The sequence below is a fragment of the Benincasa hispida genome, chromosome 10 (assembly GCF_027475165.1).
Source record: "Benincasa hispida cultivar pf3 chromosome 10, pf3_genome.v1.1, whole genome shotgun sequence".
NCBI lineage: Eukaryota > Viridiplantae > Streptophyta > Magnoliopsida > Cucurbitales > Cucurbitaceae > Benincasa > Benincasa hispida.
This window is the reverse complement of record NC_143487.1, coordinates 51,646,937-51,665,141: the sequence shown is the minus strand read 5'-3', so window position 1 is coordinate 51,665,141 and position 18,205 is coordinate 51,646,937. Positions and strand designations below refer to the sequence as shown.

Sequence of the window (18,205 nt, the reverse complement as noted above, 5' to 3'; positions counted from 1 at the left end):
GTGTAATAAAAAAGGCGAGATCATATAGATGATTGTTTAGTAAAATGCTCAGGCACACGATCGTTTAGATAATACTATGTGATCGTTTAGTAAACCGCACGCGTGTATACGATTGTTTAGAAATATTGAGCTGTCATGAATGCTTTGAAGGAACTATTATTTGAGATTACCTAGAGTGGAAGCGGATCTTTCCAATTCATTGTGACATAATTTCCACATATATATTTAAACATACTAAAATGCATTCATAATGCTAAAATATTGACATGCTAAGAAGAACAGTAAATAAGAGATCGAGAGATCATACCAGTTGAAAACTTCTTCTTCACAGCAAATCTCATTTTTGCTGAGATGGTAAGCTATTGCTTAGCAAAACCCAATTGTCTACCTCGAACAGTCTCCACACGAACAGAAGGAAATGGAGATGGCAACACCACTCAGAGCCCTCAGTATTCTTGTAGTAAGAATCTAAAGGGTGGGCTTTGTTCGGATTTGGTAGAGGGAAGGAGGAAGAGAGATCGTATACAACGATCAAGCAAGTGGGAGATAGGCTCGTCTATCGTATAGAAAAAATGCTTGATCGTTTAGGTGAATTATACGATCATGTAGGAAAAAGGTAAGCGATCGTCTAAACAATCGTGTAGGAAAAGGTAAGTGATCGTCTAAACGATCATATAGAAAAACTAAGCAATCGTCTATACGATCATGTAGAAAAACTAAGCAACCGTCTATACGATCATTTAAAAAATATCGGAAGCTAAACGATCACTTAGGAAAAGGTAAACAATCATTTAGTAAATAGCGTGCGAGGTGTAATCGTTAAGCGATCGCTTAGCACTATCGTATAAGTAAGCGATCGTGCAGGCACTATCATATAGGCACAAATTTTCTAAGCGATGACACACTTTCTACACAATATCCACGCAACCCATGCTTAACATACTGTAATTTATTTATGCGTCTCAAAGTGATCTTTCAACTTACTCATCCGTTATTAAAACAGAAGAGACATCGTCCCATTACCCTTTTAACCATCCAATTAATAGACAATGAATATGATCACATCATATTCATAACTTATAAATTAATATGATATATTAATCATAGTACTTTTCCTCCACTAGATATAAATCATATTTATATCCAATTTCCTCCAAGTTAATGTATCTCATACATAAAGTTAATTATATCATATATAATTAACTAGTTCAATTATATCATATATAATTGAACTCTCTTTTGTCAATTTGAACATTTTAAACTGACCTAAAAACTAACTCTCAACTTGTATCCAAGCTACCAAGGGGACCTTATGGACCTATGGCTCGAAGCTCCAACGGTACGTGAATAGCTGACTAAACTCTTTAGTCACGATATCTACCATCTGTCAGTCATTCCATTAAAGACCGATAGTTGAAATCTTCTTGCCATATATATATTTATATGTCCATTGAATATAACCAATCATCAGTACGATGTCCCTTCACAGATGCTTGTAATTACAGCAGGCCAATTTACTGTTTTGCCCTTGTAGTTACATCTTACTCCTTAAGTACTACCAATCCCTCTAATTAACGATACAACATAGTCCTACTATGTGTGAACACCCCTCGGGCCATGAAAAGTTGTGTGGCGCCACATCGTTCAAGTCTCCAGATTAGCCCTTAAGAGAGCAATCTATCTACTTACCTCTGCTTCAGGAAAAAAGTGAACTCTATCTTGTAAAGCTAAGTTCCTAGCTTCCAAATCAGATGACTCCCCAAAGTGGTAGGTTTAAGTCGACGTTCTGGCCACTCGCACCCATGCAAATCAAAGGACCGTTCTCAATGGTAGGAGTTCCCAACTCACTTAGAATTGAGGTCATGTTACCTATAGCCATCCTAGTGAAGTGAAGTCTCAGTCATGAACGGAGTTATATGAAGAGACGTTAACACTTTGAGGTAAGGTCTTATACAAACTCTTTGTATAGGACGCCCCCGCTTGCATGTCCGCTACATGAATGATCATGATCAGATCATCTGTGACAAATCACAACACTTGTAATAATTTCACAAAGCGGGTCGCGTCCGTAGTATTACCAGGATAAGGTTTCTCTCCTATATCCATATACTACAGACTATTTTGGTTGTCACTTAAGACATGATTCACTTGTATGTCATTACATACATGCTTAAGTTACATAAAGACAACTAGGGATATTAAGTTTATTGGTTTGTGGTAAAATAAAAACAACTAAATGTGCAAAGTGAATAAGTGAAGTAAATATCATATATATTTATGCATCATAAGCGTTCTTACAAAGTTGTTTACAAACTACAGGATACGATACTTTAGGATAAAAACCCCAACAATCTCCCACTTGTCCTAAAGAAAAATGGGGAGTACAAACAAACAGGTACAAAAAAATAAACTAAGGCATAAAAACCCAGTGCAACAACATCTCCCACTTGCTCTAATCTAGCTGCGGGCAGTCCCGTAGACCCATGCTCTGAAGATGACCCTCAAACACTGTAGCCGTGAGAGCCTTCGTAAATGGATCAACAATGTTTTTCTCCGAGGTGATTTTCGTGATGATCACGTCTCCTTGATGCACTACCTCGTGGATCAGATGATACTTCCGCTCTATGTGTTTGTCGCGCCTGTAACTCCTGGGCTCCTTGGAGTTCGCCACAGCACCACTATTGTCACAATTGAGTCGGTTTGCTATGCGATAGGCAATATACATAATCGTTGGGCGAATGTCTGATCCTTTGCAAAATGGAAACAATTTTCATTTTATCCTTCAGTTACGAAAACTGAATGCAACCTGCCACTAACTCATTCGGTTATGGAGAAAAAGTCGGCACAATTATCCCATAATTGTTAAATTAAAAAATAAATAAAATCTTATTATATTTATATCCTATGGTTTAATATTACATCATATGCAACATATGAACCATATTCATTTTCTCCTTCACTAAATATAAATCATATTTATATCATTTTCCTCCAATTAATGTATCTCGTACATTATGTCTACTATATCATATATAATTGACCAGTTCAATCATATCATATATAATCGAACTCCCTCTTTTCAATTTGAACACTTCAAACTGACCCAAAAAATTGATTCTCAACTTGAATCCATTAAGCTACCAATGGGACTTTATGGACCTATGGCTCGAAGCTCCAATGGTATGTGAATAGCTTATTAAACTCTTTAGCTATGAGATCCACCATCCGTTAACTGCCAGGCATTTCACTAAAGATAAAAAACTACATTCTTCTCACCATGGATATATTTCTATGTCCATCGGATATAACCAATCAACAGTACGATAACCCTTCACATATGCTCGTAAGTACAGCTAGACCAATTTACCGTTTTGTCCTTGTAGTTACATCTAACTCCTTAAGTACCACTGATCCCTCTAATGAACAATACAACATAGTTCTACTATGCGTTGACACCTCTCGGGCCATGAGAAGGTGCGTGGTGCCACATCATTCAAGCCTCGAAATCGATCCTTAAAGGAGCAATTTATCTACTTACCCCTGCTTTGGGGAAGGAGTGAATTCCATCTTATGTAGTTGAATTCCCAGCTTCCAAATTAGACGAATCCCCAAAGTGGTAGGTTTGAGTTGGCGATCTGGTCACTCGCACCCATGTAAATCAAAGGACCGCCCTAAAAGGCAAGAGTTCCTAACTCACTCAAGATTGAGGTCATGTTACCTATAGTCATCCTAGTGAAATGAAGTCTCTGTCATGAACAACGTTATATAACGAGACTATAACACTTATTGGTCCGGTCATATACAAACTCCTTTGTATAGGATGCCTCCGTTCACATGTCTCCACATGAATGATCAAGATCAGACCATCTGTAGTAAGTCACAATACTTGTAACTATTCTACAAACAGGGTCACATCCGTAACGTTACTAGGATAAGGTTTCCCTCCTATATCCATATACTACAGACCATTTTGGTTATCACTTAAGGCATGATCCACCTGTATGTCTCAACATACATGCTTTAGTTACAACACAACCAGGGATCTTAGTTTATTAGTTTGTGGTAAAGCAATTAAAACATCCAATGTTCCATAGATAATGGTGAAGAAAAATATCATATATTATTACATCACAAGCGAGATTCAAAACTGTGCTTACAAACTACAGGACCCAACGAGAGTTTAGGGCATCATCCCCAATAGTTGCTTGTTACTCACTGAAAAGTAGTTGAAGATTTCTTTCTGCAATAGCTTGTTGGACAATGAATGAGAGCATGACCACCTTAGAAATCAAGGCACGACGTTATTGTTAAGTTGAACTGCAGTTCTCCCAGCAATAGAGGATATAATCTCATTTGCCCAAACCTATAAAACCATTTTAATTTATAAGAAAATAATGACAATTCATTACACATTTTATGATAAAGAAAATGTAAAAATTGATATCTGGAACACGTAAGGAAATTCGAGTAGATTGTACTTCAGCACGTAACTTTTATTTGTTTTCACATTCTCCTTGTACGAGGTGACCTTGTCCTTTAGCACTTTCTTCAGACCATTGAAGGTTCTCTCCCATAAAATATATCCCCAATTTAAGCTGTTGAAGTATTCAAGGTCCTTCACATCATCTAACAACGATTTATTAATGCTACTCTTTATCTTGCCTTTTCCTATCAACCCCAACACATAATAATGCACAAGACTAATTTTCACTACATCCAAGTCATTTTCAAACTCTAACATCTTATAACATTCTTTAAACTTGGTGGGATGCACTTCTATCGTCATTAAATTCTTGAAATACTTCAATTGTAGTGATTCCATCACTTCAACACTACGAACCAGTTTAATAGATGACCACCACAATCCCGTCACCAATAGAAAATCCTCCTTCGAAAATTCAACAATTGTCCCATTCAAGTCAAAAGTCATAGAATCAGGTCTACTACTTTCCACCTCCCTTGATAAAATATGGTGGACTAGCAGGCTATTGAAGACTATGTCCATATCAACGAATTTTTCAAACACAGTTCTCCTAAACATTTAAAGTTGCCTCTATGTAAGTTTTCCTTTGATTATCTTATTTGCGATCCCAATGTGAGATGAAAGGCTTGTAGCCTGTCTAGGAAAACGATCCTTTGTAGCAATCTTTAGATCAACCATTACAACTGCAGATAAAAAAAATAATTGGAGAAAAAAAAAAGGAACAAAAATCACATTATCGAGCATTCTAGAAAAATCTCGTTTCAAGATCTTACTCCTTCCTCTCATTCTTCCTCTTGTTCTTTCTCTCATTCCTCTCATTTTTCTCGTTCTTTTTCTGGTGCTTTCCTCTCATTCTTTTTCTGGTGCTTTTCTCTCGTTCTTTTCCTCGTTCTTCTTCTCGTCCTTTCTCTCGTTCTTTTTTCATTCTTTTCTCATTATTTCTCTCATTACATAAATTTGTACAGAAATCGAATCGCACGCATGAAATAGAAAACGTAAATCACAATTTGTACCAATGTTACCTTAACTTTTGAAGGTGTAGAAAGGAGCAGATGAGAAAGTTCACTAGTGGAAGAAGACAGTCAAAAATTTCTTGGCCTTCAACGATACAAAATTCGAATTACATGCAAGTTTTGGCGTTCGATTTCAACAGTACTAAGAGAAAGAAAAATGTTGTATTGAGGAAGTGGAAAGAAGATGAAGCAAGAGGAATGAGGAAGTCGAACTGAAATTTAAAGTATAAAACGTTTGCTTTCAGTCCGATGAAGAATGAGAGAAATTATTCCAAACGGGATGTATGAACGAGAATCTATGATGCATGTGTGATATCAAGCGTTTTGGGGACTAAATGGACATTTCACACGCGAACGACGTCATCAGAAGGCCAAAATTGGAGTTTTTTTAAAAGATGGACCAAATTTCGAGTGAGCCTCAAAATTTAACCTAACCGTACAAATTTCCCACGAAACATTTAAGAGTTTTTAAACTTAAGGGATTTAAGTAAATTATGACCAATGACACTTTTGCAAGTAAGTTCTCATCTTCATGATTTTTAGGGTTTCATCATGATGAGAGAGGGAAGTAAGTGTTGCGGCATAAGAATAACACACTTAAAGAGAGAGAAAAAATCAATAGATGGAAGGATTTCTTTTAAAAATTTTATGCAAATGAAACAAATTCATAAAGTGCCTAAATTTTTGTGACTTCATGTTGTCAACGGCAAGACCTTCAAACAATGAACAGGACAACAAAAAACGATCAGTCACAGCGGTTGAGCAAAGAACGGAACCTGTAAAACAAAAGCTCATTATAGGCTGAGTCGTAGAGCTTGTTCTCTTTAAGACGTTTCGTGAAATTGCTCAAGTATGCAAGCAGGTCAGGAATACTGTCACATCGTCCCTAGGATAAAAAAATCCAAAAAGAAAATCTGATAAAAAAATGCACCATTGTCGATCGAAACACACACCCTTCTGACTGAATGCTTGAAAAATGAAAGTCGGAAGAGAAAGTAAGTAGAGGAGAGCGATGGAAGGAAGTGTAAGAAATTGTGAATAGGTGTTTTTGAACTACTGAAGGCCACACTTTTTATAGGCCTTCAGAGTGTCGCATGAGAGGGAAACGAGCAGTATCTGGGGGCCGAAAAAATGCGGCAAGAAGACCCGCACGCGAAAGACCATGCAGCCATCCTGTTTTTTATTATTATTATTATTTAAAAAATAGATAAAATAATAAAAAATAATAACAATATTTTTATTAAAGAAAAATAATCACACGCACACGCTCGCTCGCCTTGCACGCACGACCAGATGGACGGACGGCGGCGGCGTGCATGTGGGACGTCCACTGAACCCACATGGTCTATCTCCTCACTCCCTCCAAAACATGGATACCCCTTGAGGTGCATACCTATAGCTTAAGGTTGGAGTACAAAAGGGAGACTTCATTTTCAAATTTCTCCAATGTAGGATTCTCCAACTAAAGGTTGGTTCCCTCTTATTTTAAAACATAAAATTTCACCCAACAATCCTCCACTTGAAAATTTAAACAAAAGAGAGAAAAGTTTTTCATTAAGCAGTTTTAGTCTATACAACACTGTGCATAAGCAAAGGTGTCTTACGACTTGAACCTTTACATAGTGTAGATGATTCAAAATATACTAGAGTAACCCTTGGTTTCGAACTCTATCTCTAACAGCATCTCACGCAAAGTGTCATTAGGGTGTGGTTCGAAAGCCCGTACTTTAAGGCCTAACACATGTATCCCGGTTTAGTGAACACTCTAAAGAGTTTGCCTAAAAAACTCCATAGAAAGTGCCTCCACCCCCCCGCCCCCTTCCATGTTCACATAGGTGAGTCTATCAAGAGTACTCCTGTAGTTAGATATCCCACTTGTCATCGAGTATGGATCTCATTAAGAACTGAGTTCAACCTTTCTTACTCTTCAGGATATCATACTCAGACTCTAAGTCATAGGAATGAAACTCTGTGTTTGGTTTAGCATGATTCACTATATATCACTTGTGATCAGTTATTAACCGTTCAACCTGTTTCTTGGGATCTTCAGTCTACAGGTTGGGTTTTCCTCATAGTGATTCATCTTTCTATAGGCACGAGTCCCATCTTTTTTGAGGTTCTGAAAACCTTCTCTCTAGCTTGTCCTTTCATCAAAGGATCTACCAAATTTTCATTAGTCCGTATATGATCCACTCTACTGCACTAGTAGTGAGAAACTCTATAATGGTACTGTGCTTACGACATATTTGTCGTCTCTTTCCATTATAGTAACGGTTCTAAACTTTTGCGATTGCTACAGTACTATCGCAATGGATCAATATGGCTGGTACCGACTTTTCCCATAAGAGAATCTCTGATAGCAAACTTCTAAGGCAACCTGATTATTCACCAGCTATCGCTAGTGCTATCATTTATAATTCCATCGTAGATTAGGCTAAAATAATATGTTTCTTGGACTTCTAAGAGACAACTTCGCCTACTATATTAAATATAGCCACTTATAGCCTTTGAATTATTCGAAAGAGAGTTCCAGTCAGTATCGCTGAACCTTTTCAGGACAGCGGGAAACTTCTAATAATGTAATCCTAGATTTTGGGTTTTCTTCAAATACCTCATAACCTTTTCTATAGCATTTCAATGCTCTTTACTAAGTCTGCTTGTAAATCCGCAAAGGAATCCAACAGCATAAACTATTTCAGGCCTAGTGCAATCAAGAATGTATCTAAGACTGCCTATGATGCTTGTATACTCAGATTGATTAACACTGTCACCAATGTTCTTGAACAACTTAACACTAGGTCATAAGGAGTACAAGCTGGTTTATATTCAAAGTAATTATTTCTTTAGAATATTTTCTACAAAGTGAGATTGATCCAAAGAAATTACATTTTTAGACCTATTCACTTTTATGCCTAAGATTACACTAGCTTCTCCTAAGTCTTTCATGTCGAAATTTGCACTCAATATTGATTTCACATCATTTATGATGTGCAAGTTCCACCCAAAGATCAACAAGTCATCTACATATAGACACAGGATAGTGCAATGATTATTTTCAAACTCATAGTAAATGCATTTGTCACTTTCATTAACCTTGAAACCTTTATATAGGATAAGGTCATCAAATTTTTCATACCATTACTTAGGAGATTGTTTTAGTCCATAGAGAGATTTGTCTAATTCGCACACCTTATTTTATTGACCATGGACTACAAAACGCTCAGGTTGTTCTATGTAAATCTCTTCTTCAAGTTCACCGTTTAGGAAGATGACCTTTACATCCATCTGATGTACTACGAGGTTATAAAGGACAAAAGAGAAATCAGGACACGGATTGAGGTATTCTAGTGACAAGGGAGAAAATGTCAAAAAATTCTACATTTTTTCTTTGTCTAAAGCCCTTTGCCACTAACCTAGCTTTAAATTTGTCAATAGATCCATCAAGTCTAAGTTTCTTCCTTAAGATCCATTTACACCTTATTGCCTTACAACCTGGGGTAGATCTATAGGTGCTGACTTATATACCCTTACCAAAAATAATTTATTCGTAGGAAAATGGTATGCAAATGCAACTGAGGGAATGATCAAAATAAATTTAGACCTTAATAAAATAAAATCTTCTGTGTATATGTTGTGTTCTATGAATGTTTGGCATGCTAGACTCTATCATATGAATAAGAATTTATTTAGTAACATGATTAGGCTGAAAATGATACCTAAGTTATCCACAAATGAATTTGATAAATGCGAGATTTGTAGTCACCCCTTTGGAATTTAATTCATGAAAAAATATATTTACAAGAATGAAATCCAACTCATTAGACACAAAAAAGTGACTTCTTTTCATGTCATTTTTAAAATTAAAGATTACAAGACAATGCATATTCTTACTCAACACGTTAAAAATACGAGCTTTAGTGAAGTATATCTCATTACATTTCCTTCCTAATTTGTAATTGCTTTTTTTTAACTATATGTTAGGTACGCTTCGAACCTCATACCTCGAAATTAATAGTACAAGTCCATACTATGTGAAAAAGATATAGATGATCAAAACTACTTGCCCTATATTCAAAAAAGAGATGCTCCACCCTTGCCTCAAATTTTCTAAACGGGAAAATTGAAGTTTATGCCTAAAAATGTCAGTAGTAATTAAAAAAAAAAATCATATTTCATATTCAAATGAATTTGAACCACGGATCAAAGTGACTAGAATAAACGTAATGAAACTTGAAACTCAAACGGCGTTAACGTTGAATGCTAATTATGGAGAGTATTTTCAACAATCACGAGTGGTTTTGAATATTATTTCTCTGTTCTCAACCCATAGTGTAAATGTTAAATAGAAAGATTTTCCCATGCATTTTAATAACATTAATGAAACCAAATCCACAAACTTGAGACAACTTTCATCATGATGAATCCAAACTCGTCAACCTGAGCATAGCTCAGTGATTAAGACACGTTCTCGACTAAGTTAAGAGTTTTCGAGTCCCCACATCCACATAAAAATTACGTATACATACTAGAAACAGTTTCTCCCCACCCAACCTCCACGAAAAACAAAGTACAAAGAACATGAAACTATATTAGTTAACGGTAGATACAGAAGAAATGGATCCACTTTTTCATGTTCAGTCGAAGTTCAAGAAGATTATCTTACACAGTAAATGCCCCGCCCCCTCAAAGAGTCATTTCAAGCAAAACACAAAATACTTGTTAAGTATGGCCTCATATGATAGGGTACCTATTGGGTTGCATCCTCAGTAAATCTAGCATCAAAAGGAGCAGACTGATGAGAGTGTGCTGAAGCAGAAGCAGCAGCACCTGAGCCATGCTGCAACTCAATCACGAGCCATCTCACAGCTTTGCTCATCTGTTCCAACCGAACAGCACTGATCGGAGGAATGCCAGTGGTGGCGGCCTGCCCAGACTTGCCAGCTAGTGAACCAGTGGCTTCATCAACAAGGCACTCTGATCCTATCCTTTGCTTCACAGACTCCACAAACTCCTCTGCTTGATCACAAGCAACCCTGAATAGCTCCCATTTTTGTTTAAAATTCTCAAGAGCGGCATCTGTTGCTGCTGTCTTCTGAGCCCCAGAGGCTTCGTTTGCTTCAAGGACATTAGCTGCTCCAGCAACAAACTCCTGATATGCGTTATTTAAAGAGTCCACTAGGCTGTCCATATCAGATACCTAAATATATGATAACCAAAAAAGTAAGTATCTAAGTATCTAGAATCGTCTCTTGGGAAATGCTAAAATGCACGAGAAAACAAGCAAGATCTTAAACTTTCATATCAATTGCATTTTTAGTTCCGAAACTTTCATATTCCACTTTAGCCTACAAACTGTGTAAAAGAACCTATACCAGTTTTATCTTATTCGATAAATTATTTAGCAAATGTAAAGGACAATTTGGACCCTCCAAATACTTATATGATGGTAAGATACTTTTTTGAACATAAGTTCTCATGGTTTGCTTTTGACTTCACCTAAAAAGCATCATACGAATGGAGATAAATCTCTCCATTTATATACCAGGGATCTTTTCTTTCCCTAGCCAAAGTGGGACTATGTTTGCTTCCTAACAACAAAAACTAAAATATGCACGACTTGAATTCATTTATAAAAATAGATGATATCCATAATAGCCATGTTTGAAGTCAGTTAGTAATAAATTGGGTGGTAAGTTCAAAACAAATTCAAATTTTCAGATAAATGGTTATAGAAAATGAACAATGAGTAGTAAAGTAGCTTTGAACCATAAGGAATTTGGAGGTGCAGGGTCCAAAAGGAAAAAAAAAAATAAGAAAGTTTAAGAATCTTTAATACGAATTAAACCTACAAAACATAAAAGTGTCCAGAAGAGTAGAAAGTTATAAACAAAAGGAACCCATGTAGTAGAGGATGACAACTTTTAGATTAAGATGATATTTCAAAAAGGGAACATAAATCATCAATTATGAAGATGATAGGAAAAAGAACTAGTTCCCAGAAAATCATTGCCCGTATACATACCAAGACAGAAAAACAAAGGGAAGGGACAGTGATTTGGCAAGATGCTTAAGAAGATTAAAATCTTTCATTAGGAACTTAGTCTTGGAGTTGTTGTTAACACAACAGATTGTCTACAATGGAGAATGCTATTTATCAACCTTTTGTTAGGGTACCGCCTAACAAGAATCAAGAACTGAAATATATTGAAATATAAAGGATCAAGAAAAACAAGATAAACCAAGTATTAGGAACTTGGAACCTCCCCTCTTGAGTATGCTAACTCAAGTGCTAAATCACTCAACAAGTGCTTCCTTCTCTCAATCCCCCTCCCTCTATTTATAACCAAATACCCTAACCAACTCGCCGACTAACTACCCTAATAACCCTTGCTCCTACTCATAAAACCCTATTAGTTCCCTTGCACCTTTCTCCATCTTTGTGCGTTATGTATTATGCAGCTTCAGAGATTCCTGATCACCTATTTGCTCACTGTCCTTTTACTTCAAGGTACTGGGATATTATTCTCACTACTTTCGATTGTTCCATACCTTAGCCTAACACCATCTTTGATTTTCTGACTTCAATTTTGACGGGTCACCCTTTCCATGGTGTGAAGAAGACTTTATGGTTGGCTCTTAAAAGAATTTTCAGGGATATTGTCTCTTCCTTTGATAACATTATGAATTTAATTCTTTTTCATGCTATGTAGTGGTGTAAATGTAAACACCCTTTAAATACATATAGCCTATCTTCGTTAATTTCTCATTGAAGAACGTTCGTGTAATTCACCTACAGATGTTTCAGGGTGTCCTCCCTTCATGTCATTGAAATGAAATTGTCTCTCTTCTAAAAGGAAAAAAAAAAAAAGGAGCAGCAATGGGGGAAAACTCACAGGACTGATGCTTTTTAAGATGATTTCTAGCAGCAAAATATGCAAAGATTCAAGGAAATAAAAATGGAAAATAAATTAAACAATGCAGATCATCAATAATTTGTTCATGAGTTAAAAGGTTTGAACCCAAAAAGTGAAAGATCAGCTATACAACAGTGATGGCACTCTGAGAGAAGAAACTCTTCTGTTAATGAGAGGAGAAACCTGTTCAAGCTCCAGAAAGGTACTGTACACAGAGGGTTATTCAAGCCATCTGTCTCTCTCTTTAAGAGAATGGAGAAGTAGCAAATTGGGGGAAAAGAGAAACTCGTACTGCTGGGGCAGAGGAAGAGGATAAAACGGAGCCAGAAAAAGAGAAAAACAAAACCAGAATCAACAAAGAAGACAATAATCTACGAAAATGGAAAAGCGAGGCGGAAATTGAAAAGATCTCAGCGGAGGAGGAAGAAGATTGGCAGTGAAACCCATCGAATCCTCTGAATTCAACCCACCAAAGTTAAGAAAAACAAATTTGAAAAGCATATCAGGTTCCTCCCTTTTGGGTTCGGTTCAATCTTTAAAAGAAACGATTACAATACCGAAACGGAATGTGGGACGAATAGCAAACCGCAAATCTTCTCCTGTCGGGTGCTGTGGAGAGAGCAATGGAGAGTGACGGTCTCAGCAAACTGCAAACCTGCGATCGATCTCCTTGTCACTTGCTCGAAGCGAAGGCAAGCGTGAAACTGAAAGAGAGGGGTTATCAAGCGAGGAGGAGAATTGGGAGAGATCAACAGCGTCAGCAGTTTACTCTTTTGGGAGAAAGTTGAAACCAAATTTAAATTTTAAAAGTAAGGTGAAAAATCAAATTTATAGCTCCAAATTCTTTCAATTCAATTTTCATGGGAAATTTGCATATAATCTAAAATTTGGGTCTGGTAAATGATCTATTTTTTTAAAAAAAAAATATAATAAATGATCTTTTGTTGATCGTGGATTGGATGAAATTACTAAAATAAACTCATGTACCAAGAAAAGTCATTTCGCTCTCGCTCTATCCTCTTTTCCTTGCTCACAAATCAATCTTGCTCTCAGCTCTTGGTCTTTCTCTTTTTTTCCTCACTCATATATTACTCTCCTCTTTCACTGTTGGAGTTGACGTGTGATTTTTCATTAAATTTAGCCATGTCATATAAAAAGAAGAAGGAAAGAGGGGAAGAAAGGAACAATTTTGCCAAAGTTGCTTGCTAGATAAGAATAAGAAGTAGGAGAGAGAAAAAAAAAAAGATGTTGCTTGTGGAGAAGAAGAGGAAGAAGGGGAGAAGGAAAAAAGAAAAAAGTCATAGAAGAAGAGGAGGGAAAAGAAGAAAAGAAAAGAATTTGAATGACAAGTAAATTTCGCATATGCATGATGTCAGTAGTAGTTTTTAAAAAGTGGGGCATTTGTCATTTTGGAGGTCCAAAATGAGTCAACGGTGTAATTTTTTCAATTTCCATCGCATTCAATCTTAAATTTTATACAATTATGTAGAAAAATGATCTTAGAGAGAGAAAAAAAGAAATGAAAGAGGATCGGCATGCAACTATAGTGACGATCAAAGGGAGGCGACGATCGTCACTACAGTTTTTAAATTTTTTCAATTTTCGTTGGAGAATAACTGTATCTAACTAATAAATTTACTAAAAATGGAATATTCAATATTGTATTATTAGCAAGATATATAAGTGCACCATTTGCACTAAAATATGGTACTTCAAGATAAAAAAGTTCTTCGTTATCATATCCATGTCGAAATATATCTTTCTTCCCATTAGTGAACTAGCTTCCACTAAAATGTTCAATGGATGTGCTTTGACCATATAAAACATTCTCAAGATTTTTCCTATATAATTTGACTAATGTACAAATATCATATCTGTTAAATGCTAAATTTGCAAGTCAAGGCAAAATTTCATTTTTTTCGAGATCCTTCCTCTAAAATTATTTCTTTAGATATTTTATTGTCTTTAGAAGTTATTCAAGAGTTCCAATTATATTTAAATCATCAACATATAAAGTTATAATAACAAATCCTAACTGTGATTTCTTTATGAAAAAATACATGTACATATTGGATTATTTTGATATTCTTCTTTCAACAAATATCCACTCAAGCGATTATACCACATCCGTTCTGATTGTTGCAATTCATATAGTGATCTCTGTAACTTTTATTGAATACATTTCTCGAGAACTTGATTCATATGCTTTGATATCTTAAATTCTTCTAGAATTTTCATATAAATATTTATTAAGAAATTCATATAAAAATACTACTACTACATCCATAAGATGCATGTCAAGATTTCATATACAATCAGACTAATTAAAAATCTTAGTGTAATTGCTTCCACCATTGAAGAATATATCTCTTCATAATCGATACTAGGTGTTTGTGAAAAACCTTGTGCAAATAGTTTTGCTTTATATCTATGACCTCATCATTTTCATTTCCTTTTCTCATAAATATCCATTTGTATCCCACAAGTTTGACACCTTCTGGTGTTTGGACTAATGGTCTAAAAACTTAATGTTTTGAAAGTGAGTTTAATTCTACCTTGATAGCTTCTTTCCACTTAAGCCAATCTTTTCTATGTTGACATTCTTCAACAGATTTTGGTTCGTGATCCTCTTTTTCATATATAAAATCAAGAGCAACATTATATGCACAAATGTTGTCAATAACTACATTAGTTTGATTCTATCTTCTTCCTGTCATAACATAGTTTATTCAAACCTCATTATCATCTTTAAATATTTCACTTTTTCTACTAATTCTACTATCAGTCATGTCCAGAGTTTCTTCATGGATATTTACATCCTCAATCAAGTCTTTTTGACTTATTTTTCTTTTTCGAAGATTTTTATCTTTGGAACCTATTGGTCTACCATGCTTGTATCCCAGACTCATTAGTAAGACCTTGTTGTGTTGGGATATCAATTTTTATGGAACATTTTCAGCTGATATATGTGACTTACTTTCTTTGCATCTATAAATGCATATGGTAATTGATTTCTTATATTTTACAAATAGATTATTTTTTGAACTTTAAGTTCACATTGATCTGTACGGGGATCTAAATGAGACAATAACGATGCATCCCATGTAATTTATTTTTCCAATTTCTTAATTCCTCCTCCTAATGTTGAAAATTTTGTCTCATTAAAACGACAGTCAACAAATCGTGCAGTAAATACATCATCCGTCAAGGGTTCAGAATATTTAATAATTGATGGGGAATCATATCCAACATATATTTCTAACCTCATTTTAGGATTCATCTTAGTACGTTGTGTGGAGCAATTGGAACATATACTACACGTTAAAAAATTCTCAAATAGAAAATATTTGACTAATGGCCATAAGCTAATTGTAATGGCGAGTTCTTATGATAAACTACCAGGCTAACACATGCAAGGGACACAACATGTAAAATAGCATGATCTCATACATATTAGGAAGCTTAGCTCTCATAAGCAATGATCTAATAATTAATTACAAATGTTTTATAAATGATTCTGCTAAACCATGATGTTCGACACTTATCCTAATTGACATACAATAATTATCAAAAGTATGAGATGTAAATTCACCAACATTATCAAGGCAAATGATCTTAATTGTATAATAATTTAATTATTCGAGCAAGTAACAAAATTTCGATTTGATAAAAAGTACACGTGTGACCATCTACTTGATGCCTTTATTAATACCATATAACATTTAAATGATCTATTTAGTGGGTAATAGGTCCACATATATAACCTTAAATTCGTTCAAAAAAATACAAGTGATTCAGTTCCCACTTTAGTTGGTGATGGTCTATTTATTAATTTACCTTGAGAGCAAGCATTACATAATAATGCATTAGATTGAAGAATCTTCTAACTCTTCAATAGGTATCTATTTGAATTCTCAATAATTATTCTCATCATCATAGATCCTAGATGACCCAATTTGTCATGCTAAATAGGAAATATATCTGGAATCATGTTAATTGTTGCATATGTTTCAATTACTCGTATATGAGTATAATATAATCCAAAAGATAAAGCATATAACTTTTATAGTATACATTTTTCATGTGAGACAGTAGATATGATATTAAGATACTCTATCTCATTCTTTATATGAGTCTCAATATGATAACCACTGCAACATATATCTTTAAAACTTAGTAAATTTCTCTTGGATTGACTAGAAAATAATGTATTGTCAGTTGTAAATTTTGTTTCTCTAGAAAAAATAATATTTTATTGACTATGTTTCAATTACTCGTATATGAGTATAATATACTTTTGCTTCCAACATTGTATTGGAAAAATATTTTCTACTTGTAAGTATTGTATGCTTAGTTGCACAGTCTGTCAAACATAGATCTTATTCCTCATTTTTTAGTCACTCAATCTATGAAAATTGTTCATGCTTCTTTATTAAACAAGATAATTACAACAAGAGAGACACAATTTAAAATAAAAAAGTTTAACTTTAAAAAGAAAAAACATGAAAGATAGGTAAACAAAAAAAACAATATTAATTCTGAATATTCGCAAAATCAAAAGAACCACTTGTTATGCCAATTTTCTCTTCAAGAGATTTAAATAAGTGTTACATCCAAATTTGTTATACTAAATGGATCAAATATATCATTATCATGGTAAGCAAAATTTGCTTCTACGTTTTTTTTCCTTTTTCTTCAAGGAAGCTTGATAAAGATCCACTAAATATTTTGATGTATGACATATACGTGTCCAATGCCCAGTAATACCGCATCATAAGCATTTTTGTTCAATATTTCTTAAACTTGTATCTTGTGGATTTTTTTTATGATCATTATTTCATGCGGCTCGATCTTTTGAAATTTGGAAGATTATAACGGCCACCACAATAATTATTTCTTCCTGTTCCATGGTCACGACCTCGACCAGAACCACGATTATTGTTAAGATTCACAACATTCATTTCAGTAAATGGTATTGTTCCAGTTGGTCCAGATTCATGATTTTTCATCTATAACTCGTTAGTTTGTTCAACCACGAGAAGACATAAAATTAATTCAAAATATTGTTTAAACCCTTTATCTCAATATTGTTGCGACATGAGCATATTCGAGATGTGAAATATATGTAAAAAAATGTCTTATCAAATATATATGTATCAGTAATTTTCTCTCCGCACAATAACAATTTTGAACTAATTTTAAATAATGCGGAGTAGTAATCACTTACTAATTTAAATTCTTGAGCCTCAAATGCATCCATTCATAACAATCATTGGGAAGAATAATCGTTTTATGGCGATCATACTTCTCTCTCAAATTCTTTCACAAGATGCAGGGATCTTTTACTCTTAGATATTCCATCTTGAATCCCTCGTGAAGATAATCACTAAGGAAAACCATAGCTTTAGCCTTTTCCTGACGGGATGTCGAATTCCCTTATTTAATTATTTCTCCAAGGTTCATAGCATCCATGTGTATTTCAGCATCAAATACCACGACAAATAATTGTTATCATTAATGTCAATAGTTGCAAATTCTAGTTTTGTAAGATTTGTCATGGTATCACTATTACAAAATATTTTATTTATATTAGAAATTTAACATATAAAATTATATTTAATTTATTAATCAACGAAAAGAAGAAATGACTACCTTTAGGGAGGAAATGATAGGAACTCGTGTTGATAACGTGTTGTAAATTTGAGACGCAAAACGATGCACCATGGTAATGAAATTGATTTTTCTACGCAGTTCTTTTTAGATTTTTCACCAATGTGCAATTCCAATATCTACCA

General features: G+C 34.7%; 2 protein-coding genes across 4 annotated transcripts; both read right to left on the bottom strand.

The window, feature by feature from the left end:
- Positions 1–4,288: 4,288 nt before the first annotated feature.
- On the bottom strand, positions 4,289–5,005 carry LOC120089133 (uncharacterized). Its single transcript, XM_039046550.2, has 2 exons — positions 4,508–5,005; positions 4,289–4,363 (listed from the first exon to the last, which is right to left on the bottom strand). Exons 1-2 carry the CDS (start codon positions 5,003–5,005, stop codon positions 4,289–4,291), a joined length of 573 nt encoding a protein of 190 aa, XP_038902478.2.
- Positions 5,006–9,874: 4,869 nt separating this feature from the next.
- Positions 9,875–13,213, bottom strand: MED32 (mediator of RNA polymerase II transcription subunit-like protein). Of its 3 annotated transcripts, XM_039046886.2 has the most exons (3): positions 12,968–13,213; positions 12,594–12,701; positions 9,875–10,693 (listed from the first exon to the last, which is right to left on the bottom strand). In XM_039046886.2, exon 3 carries the CDS (start codon positions 10,682–10,684, stop codon positions 10,244–10,246), a length of 441 nt encoding a protein of 146 aa, XP_038902814.1. In that variant the 5' UTR covers positions 10,685–10,693; positions 12,594–12,701; positions 12,968–13,213; the 3' UTR covers positions 9,875–10,243. The 3 variants fall into 3 exon arrangements, with proteins under 3 accessions (XP_038902814.1, XP_038902813.1, XP_090162579.1); XM_039046885.2 differs by lacking the exon at positions 12,594–12,701 and having other exon boundaries at positions 12,968–13,204; XM_090306453.1 differs by lacking the exon at positions 12,968–13,213 and having other exon boundaries at positions 12,594–12,731.
- Positions 13,214–18,205: the final 4,992 nt, after the last annotated feature.